The following is a 9,255-nucleotide window of genomic DNA, read 5'->3' as shown; positions in this document are numbered from 1 at the left end:
CGATGCTAATTAAAACTAGCCCTGGGTTTGCCTCTACATGCTGCAGTTGTTTTACTGTGTGGGCAAGCGCTGAGGTCCCAGGCCTTTTAGAAGTGTGAATGAAGCCCTCTGTCTCAGGAGCAAGCTGAGAGCTGCTGTGACCATTTTGGGGCATGCAGCCGTTCATTCTCACTGGAGCAAAGCTGACAATTAAATGAGCCAGTGCATTCTGTACAGCTGAAGATGCTTGGTGGATTGACAGTGGAGCTCTGAGCAAAAAACCAAAGGGAAGGACTACCAGAAATTAGGGTATTGCAGTCAGTGAAAGCCAATTTGCAGAAATTTACAAAGGGAACTTTATATTAAATTTCCATGCACACAGAGCTTTGCTGTTCAAGTACACACTTGGCATGTTCTTGCCATTTGCCATAAATATTCTGACTTGCTTATATTCACTTTTAGAATTATCTCAGGCCATATTATTTGACCCATATTGTTACTACTGAGCACCAAACCACTTGAACTAAGAATTTCTACAGGAAACTTGAAGGAGTTTAGAAGTACTAAAAAAAAATGCAGATGCAGACTTTCATAAAGCTGCTTAGCTGGAAAGAATTGCCAGAAAGTATATTTGTGCTAATGTAAGCCAATTTTTCTGAATTAATTTTGAAATAATTCATCATTCATCCTCCTCACCTCCTTCCAATTTACAGCAGTCTCTGTAAACACAGCCAGGACACTGCAAGCAGATGATAGAACACTTTCCTTTTAAGAAAGACGATGGCGTAACTTCATACCTCTATAAACTTCACTATATTTGGTAAAGATTTCATAAAGGTTTGCATTCCATGACCACTACAGGAGCAGTGGTGGTCATTTCTGTATTCCTTGAAGAGCTACGAAAACTAACCCACCACCCAAAACATATATAGAAGGCAAGTATCTTAGAGTCAGCTAATGTCTCTCTTTTTAATATTATTAAATAACAGAAGCAACCAGGCAGATAAAACACTTCAGTGCTCCAGTGACTCTAGTAACAGTTGTACTGGCTTATTTGGCATCTCACCTTGTCTCTGAATATGACCAAAAAGGAATTTTGTTTTGTAAGGCTCTTAATTCTTTAGTACTTTTTGGTACACTTTTTGTGCACCAAAAGTACTAAAGAATTAAGAGCCTTATCTGTCAAGTTGTCACAATTTCAGTTTTACAAAACTTAACACATGCACCATACAGAAATTAAAAGCACTGAGATGAACAGCTTGTGGTAGTCAGGGAGAGATTAGACTTTTTCCTTATTAAAGATAAATACAAAGAAGCACAACTGAATTACTTTAGGCTAATGAAGGATGAACTCAAACGTCACCACAAAAGTAAATGCTCTTGAAAAGGGCAGACAAATGATTTCTAGTACAAATGTGCTGGGCAAGCCCCTTTTAACAGACAGGTTGTGCTTGTAAATGCAGGCAGATTTCTCAGCATGTGAAGGACAAACCTCAAAAATTTCAGCCAGTTAAACAAGACTCACCAGACAGAACCATTGAATTCTGAAACACATTTACAAGACAACTTTTCTAGCTGAAGGTGTTCAATCACAAGATGCTGGTGAGTAACAAGTCACATGTCTGTACATGCAGTGTTTTAAGAATCTGATTTTCTCTGTTCTTCTGGAAACAGAAGTATCACAAGCCTGTGATGGCAGAAAATTTCCCAAAGAAAAATGTGAGTTAAAAGAGAACCTCAAAGAGACCAAAATTGTCTTCAAAATGAGGCCAAATTTCAAGATGTTGCTAATTCTGAAGACTACTGCTATAAAAATAACAGAGGAACTAGAACTGTGATTAGTTGTTTTATAAAAGCCAAGGCAGCAATGGTTGAGAATTACCATTTGTTTTGGTAAGCAGATGACAAGGCCAACACAATATGTTTAATAAGTGGAGCTTCAAATATACAGAATGTGTGTGCACACAGGACTTTTTTTTTTTAATGCAACCAATTAAGTCATGGCCCATCAGGTACAAGCAAATTTAAATTTATGACAGAATAAAATGTTATGAAAAAAAGTACATAATCAAATTCTAACATAGCAGAATCTGGAGAAGACGATCTATCCAAGTTTTAAACACTGTTGAGCCAAAGAACTTTCTCAGACTGAAACACCTTTTCATGTGAAAGGAATTGGAAACTTCAGGATCTATATGGGAAAAAAACGTGCCCAAAAACTTGTATAACTTAGAAGGAGATGCTTTTGAGGATAAAAATTGTTTTCTGTTTCATTCAGTCCTTTAACAGAAGCACTAGGAAAAAGGGTGGGAAAAATTCTGGAACTGATTTAAGCTAAAGACAGCAGTCAATTAAATAGCAAAAGACAACTCAAAATCTCCCAAAATAGGCTCCCTCAGCAGCAGTATGACTACACACCTGAATTTTATCAAGAGTACAATTAATCCAAGACTGGCAGTAGGAAAGCAAGCAATAGACACAAGGGAAAACTATAGCATTGCGTGTTTTATACAGGTTTTCTTGTAAAGTTGGTTATTTTTTATAAGTTGAGATTATGGTTTGACCCTCGGTTCCCCCCATGTTCCTCCCTCACAATGGTTTGTCCCTGAGTTGTTCGTCCCTTGTTTTCCTGCCAGTGGCCTGTCTGTCAAGGTAACCGATCCCCTGGTCCTTCCCTTTATGTCCTTATAAGTTTATCTCCTCCCTCCTGGTGCTGCCCAGTTTCCTGTCCATCATTGTAACCACCCCCCCTTTACTTCGAGAAACTTCTATGTCAGTTATCCCTTACTGAAGAGATGATTTGTCTCCTGCGCCTTTTCCCTCCCCTATGCAATCCTTATTGCTTCAGTTGTGTCCCGCGCTCCTCCGCTGGGCTTCGTGTATTGGTTCCCTCGTGTCTCCTCCTGTCACACCCATCTCCTTTGTCAGTGCCTCTCCGAACAGTTCTCTGTCTGGCACAGTCACAGGTCCCGCCCGGGACAATAAAGGCTGTGGCACCCATACGAGTGTCCGCTCTCTCCTTCCTTCCCCTCAGTGCTTCGCAGTCCCGCTCCCGCCTTCGCCACCCCGCCGCAGACAGCGCCGCTGCCCGGGGTTCCTGCCAAGAACCTGGGAGTGGCGGCATCCGTGCTCTCCTCGTAGCCGGCACCCATCAGCTCCTGTGGCTGCGGGACGGGGCTACAGAAAGCCACTAAGAGGGTCCAGTTCACCCTGTAACACTTGGGAGTCACACTCAAATGCACTCTTAAGTATTCCAACTTTCTTCTGGCATTTGAACAGTTTCTTCAAGCTGTATGATTGCTACTCAGTGCTAGATACTTCAGCAGATTCTTCCTTCATTCTGCTTGCTTCAGACATAGCGTTTATATCAGAGTGATGATAAGAAATAAACCAGTGTCAGTCTTCCAGCTTTTTTAACCATGATGACGAACAGCTGTAGTTACACTGACTCTGGAATAGTGAGAAAATCCAGCCTTACCCACACCACATTCTCCACAAAATGTATCTATTTCCATAATGAGTATTTACAGATACAGCAGGTAGAAGCAAACTCACAAGGTGAGTGAATCATAGAAAAGAATTAGGCTGGCATTTTATTACACTGAGAATTCTTACTGATTGACAGCAATCATTAACTGAAGGATAACATGCTGGTAAAGCTGGACAGTTTGCATAGGTATTTTTAAACAAAACTGAGAAAGATGACAGATAAATTTCAACACAAATAATCAAAGTAAGGACAGTACAAAAATAATTAGCACATTTACATCCATTTATCCAATGCCACCTCTTCATGAGCAGAAGAGAGCAAAGACCATAGTATACAGAAATATTATAGTTTAAATCTCCTCACGTGTAGTCCAAACAGAAACTAGAAAGTTTATTTAGATTCTATTTCCTTAAAAGGTTGTTTCTGCTTCAGGTAAGGGAGAGCCATCAAACTCTCAGTTGATGACTCAAATGAAGTCATCAAACCTTAAGCCATCAAATCCAAATACTCTACCACTTTTGAAAAAAACAAAACATATTTATAAAAATGAAGGGTAAACTACAGCCTGTGGTTCTGATTCAGACATTTATAACAAACAGGACAGAGACAAAATCATGGCCTATGAAGTAAAACCAGCCACAGGCAAGAGTTAAGCCATATGTTCAACAACCCTGGGATCTAAGCTTCTCTTTATAACAAGATTAGCCAGGCAAATCTGAGATAACTGGAGTTTACTATTTTTATCTGTTGCAAAGACCACATGAAAAAGTAAATAAAGACAATTACATTTTGTGATAAAAAAAATTAAGCACAAGAACCAATTTAAGAAAAGAAACCTAAACAACCAGGAACCCCAAAATACCTAGTAAGACCAGCCTACTAATTAGGCAACAATTTCAAACTGCTAAATTGTAGAGATTTAGTCATCACACCTTAGAAACAAATATTAAAAGGCTTAAAATTCTTTTTTTATCAAACATAACACATTGCTGTGAATATGAATCAACTCCAGCTGTTCACCAATATGAGAGAGGACATCAGATTATTAATCTAACAATTGCAGACATTTCAAAAGTGGCATTTTTGAACCCTTGAAAATAGATGGAACAAGCTTCCATTTTTGTGAGCAGTTCTGATGGCATGGTGTTAGTGTACTGAAGTATCTTCATTTACATTTCCTCAAGGCTCCTTTTGATAGCTTCTTGCAATTCTGCATCTTGCAGTTCTGTGTCTTGCAGTTCTGCATAAATAAAAAAAAAAGAGTGTAATGTCAAACTGCAATTGATAGCTAGACATAAACACAACTACCTTAATATTACTACAGAAACCATGAACTTATTTCTGTGGGCAATGTCAGCAGACTGCAAAAAACCCTTAAGAAACAGATGAAAATATTTCCCCTCTTTGTTTTATGCTATCTTTTCAACACTGCAAAATGTGGAAAACACCTCTACAACTTTTCACTGTCTTAACCAGGAGCAGCCCAATGATTAGTTTAAGACCATAATGGTCTGTATTTACTGGTCAAACTAAAAGCAAGATTAGAACCCATATGTATGCACCAAGAAAATAAAATATTAAAAAAACCCAATGTAAACACATAACAAGCAGAGAGGTTTCAGTATTTTCTTTCCAGTTCCTTATCCAAAGATATGCCCATGCCTACATTCTGACATGGCAGCAGTGCTGTCACTCTTACCAGGTAAGCCAGACAAGTAGATAAAAAGTCAATCTCAACAGTGAGAATAGTCTAGATCAGGGCAGTTACAGTTTTGGTGGTGAGGAGAAAAATTGCATTGCACTCATCTGACTTCTTAACGATATCAAACAACTTTCATAATACTCAAAAAAGAAACTGGTTTTGCATTACATTTAGGTTGTTTTGGGCACTAATTGCTTGGTGTTAGTGATCAAATAGCATAAATTTGACAAGGTTTGTACACACAGCAAATATTAATATAAATAATATAGCTGGAAAAATTAAAGCAGCTTTCAGGCACACTGTCATTCATGAATTATTTATCTTCTGCTTTAGGAGGACACAAGCACATCCTATTAAAAAGAAGGATTTGTCTATTCTTATGAAAAAGGAAATAGAATTTTAAAACTTTAATAATTGTTGGGCTGTTTTATGCAAGGCTGAGATTTGGAACAGAGATCATATCACTGACTGCTCTCTCATGCATCTGGACTTTCCTGTAATGTCCAGAACTACTGATGAAAAAAGAGTTGCTAAAAGAAAAACATTACATGCTCACAGAAACAAACAAAACCAAACAAAGACCAAAATCCATCTGCTGACAACTGCTTGCATTAAAATATGTTATTTAGCCATTAATCCTGTACAAAAATACAGAATAAGGTCCAAGCTGTGACTCCTCTGCAGCCAGGCTGCTTCATAAGGTCAGGTGCCTCTGCACTGCAGCCTCAGAAGTGGGAGCTCCTGCATGCACCAAATGCCACTGCTATCCCAGTACTGGGGTGCCTGAATGCACCAAACTTTCAGTGCTGGAGATGAATGCTGGACACTTAAAAAGAGTGTTTAGTAACAGCTGGTAAACTTACAACTGAATAAATTCTGGGAACATACGATTCAGTAATCAGTTTTATCACAGAGCTTGTACAACTTTTTTGGGTTTTTTAGTTTATTTCCATCAGGTGGAGGGGCAGAATCAAGTCTTTAACAAGAAATTATTCTCTAAGTACATTGTGGTCTGTCACCAAAAATGCATGACTACACTGAACACCACCAGTAAGCTCAACAGCAAAAGGATGAGAACAATTTCAAATAATGTAAAATAGGATGCAAATGGACAGATGTGATGCTGATTCAACCTTGTGCACAACTCTACAGCTCTTTCAGGAGACCAGAGTGCTTTATGTGAAATGATATCCAATCTTGAATTATTTATTCAGAAGTCCAACTGTTTAGTCAATAGTTCTGCTCTGAGACAACACAGTCATATTAAACTGGTACAAAGTGAACTCAGTCAAGTTTTTAACTGACTGGTACCCTGTGGTGTCCAATGAAACAGATTTTTAGTTTGATGGCAGACTTTTCACGTTACGAACTTTTTATACTTATAACTCACCACAGCATTCTTCACTACTCAAGACTGCCCAACATAATTTAGAGAGTATTCCTAAGAGGTCACTTGCTGTAAAACTGGTTGTAAGTTCAGTTTCTGTATCTTCCATAATTAATAGTGCTCTTGAACACAGAAAAGTAAAAACTGACAGACCTTCTTCTTTCTTTGTTTCTCCTAAGCTCCGCTTCAGTGTTTCTTTCATATCTTCATCCTCTTCACTATCTGAACCTTAAATGCACAAATGAAATAAATGACACATTGCTTCTAATAAAGGGATTAACAGCCTTTCCTGCATTTCTCTTACTGTAACACCAACTGATTTGAAGAGTACACTTGTTATGATCTAAAAAAATCAAGATAAAAATACAATCCAGTGGTAGTGTAAGACAGCAACTCAAGGGACAGTTATTTTTCAGCTACCTCCTTCCCCTTCTCCCCACAATCTAGAGGCAGATTACCTCAATTTTTTATTATGAAAAAGCAGCAGCAAGAAATAATAGGTGCAGAAGCTGCTGTGTCAACTGCATTTGTGGGGGTTTTGGTAATATTCAGTTATTAAAAATGACTCACTTTCTATAAATTACTCACTTTCTATAACATGTACCAAGGATTTAATTATGGGAAGAAGTGCCTTAGTGTGTCTCTGCCTACGCATGACTGTAGCTGTGTTTTATTGCCCAAATACTGCATTTGGACAATGGAGTGCTAAAACTCAAGTGAGCAGTGCAATTCAGCAGATGTTGCTGTTCAAGTCTCATATAAGCAGAAGGTTGATAGACTTAGTTTAATCTGTTAATTCATTGCAATCCAGCCCAGCCAAAGCTCCACAACTTTTCCCTTTCTTAATAACACACTTCACAAAGCTGGTTTCCAGCTCCAGAAGAACAGCTTTATTTTGAAGTGTCTAATGTACCTGAAGTGGTGAGGGGTTTGGTTGGTTGGTTTAGTTTTTTGTTGGTTGTTTTTTTTCCCCATCAAACAGAGGCACAGTAAAGTACAGGTTAAAAGCCAAGCCAATGAGTCACGTTATGCATTCATGCTCCTGCTACAGGCTATTGCTATTTTGGGAGATGGTCTCTGCAATGAGGTCTTACAGTATTAGCAATCAACAAGGTCTCCTGCAGTCATACCAACAGAAGCACTCCCCTTAAAGTCATCACATTTATTAATACATCTGTATACTTCTGATTACATCAACCAACAAAGAACTTTCTGATATGGCCATCTAATTTACTGACTGTGTGACTTCTGGCATTTTGAATTACCCAACTTAGCCATTCAAATTGTCAGGTAAGCTTCCAAAATTTGTTTTCAAACCTCTGACACACAACCTGTTTGAGCAGAACCTTGCTGACTTTCCCAATTCCAGGAATAAAAATTCCAACAGCTGGTGTCAAACAGTGATCAGCAGCCCAAAAATATGCCACAAATAGAAAATTTAAATGGTATTTCTCCACTTACTTAGCAGACTGACTGTGAACTCTTTTTGGGGCTGCCTACTATTTCTGAGCAGAGGAGATACTAATTTTGACATCATTTTCCAGAGCAAAGCAAAGGAAAGAAAAATCCACACCCCCTCATCCCCCTAAGCAGTCACTACAATTACTAATGAAAGGGAGCAAAAAGCACAAAGGAAAAGCTTTCTGCAAGTGGCTTCTCCCTAATTAACAATCCTTTTCATCTTCCAGCCTGGAAGACATGTCAGACCACTCTAAAAAGTTTTATACCTGTTAGAGGTGGAACAGTTGAAGTAATCACTCCCTAACTCAATTCTTGGCTTAGTACACATGACATAAAAACACTTCCAGGGATGGGGCAGCCACAGCTTTTCTGGGCAACTGGTCAAGTGCCTCGACACCCTCAAAGTAAATAATTTCTTCCTACCATCTAATCCAAATCTTCCTTCTTTTAGTACAAAATCATTCCTCCTTGTCTTGTCACTATCTGCCTACATAAAAAGTCCTTTTTTATAAGGCTTCTTTAAATACTGGAAGGCCACAATGTGGTCTCCTCAGAGCCTTCTCTGCTCCAGGATGAACAACCACAACACTCTCAGCCCTTCGTTCCAGCTGTCTGATCATCTTTGTGGCCTGCTCTGGACCCACTTGAACAGATCCATGACTTTTTTGTGCTGAGGACCCAGAACTGGACACAGCAGCCTTGTGGGGCCTCATGAAGCTGGAGCAGAGGGGCAGAATCCCCTCCCTTGACCTGCTGGCCACTCCTCTTTTGATGCAGCCCAGGATGCCATTGGCCTGGGTTGTGACCGCACACTGCTGGCTCATGTCCAGCTTTTCATCCATGAGAACCCCCAAGTCCTTCACTGGTCTGTTCACATGCAGCTCTTCTCCCAGGCTGTATTCATGTCTGGAATTACCCCACCCAGGTGCAGCACCTTGCACTTCCTGAGGTTCTCATGGACCCACTTGTCAAGTCTGTCCAAGTGTTGCTGGATGACACCCCATCCTTCAGGGGCAACTGCACCACTCAGCTTCATGTCATCTGCAAACCTGCTGAGGCTGCCCTTGATTCCACTGTCTGTGTCACCAGTAAAGAGACTGAAAAGCACCAGTCCCAAGACAGAGTCCCCAGGGGTCACCATCTGTCACCAGCCTTCACTTTGACATGCAGCCACTGACCACAGCTCTCTGGCAATGTCCATCCAGCCAATTCCTTATCCACCAACAAGTCCAGGCA

The 9,255-nt window shown here is 39.7% G+C and overlaps 1 protein-coding gene across 3 annotated transcripts in view; it reads right to left on the bottom strand.

Moving 5' to 3' along the window:
* Nucleotides 1-3,546: 3,546 nt before the first annotated feature.
* The window catches only part of ZNF451 (zinc finger protein 451), a 32,547-nt gene continuing 26,838 nt past the window's right edge, over nt 3,547-9,255 (bottom strand). For 2 of the 3 annotated variants that reach the window (XM_074538262.1, XM_074538263.1), the window contains exons 14-15: nt 6,712-6,786; nt 3,547-4,709 (exon numbers count right to left, since the gene is read on the bottom strand). In XM_074538262.1, the coding sequence (XP_074394363.1) occupies nt 4,639-4,709; nt 6,712-6,786 (146 nt within the window). In that variant the 3' untranslated portion in view covers nt 3,547-4,638. The remainder of the gene's footprint in view (nt 4,710-6,711; nt 6,787-9,255) is intronic. The other variant, XM_074538264.1, reaches the window with a different exon arrangement.

Source organism: Zonotrichia albicollis, chromosome 3, assembly GCF_047830755.1.
Source record: "Zonotrichia albicollis isolate bZonAlb1 chromosome 3, bZonAlb1.hap1, whole genome shotgun sequence".
NCBI classification, from domain to species: domain Eukaryota; kingdom Metazoa; phylum Chordata; class Aves; order Passeriformes; family Passerellidae; genus Zonotrichia; species Zonotrichia albicollis.
Note: the sequence above shows the minus strand (reverse complement) of the source record. Positions and strands in the feature narration are given on the sequence as shown.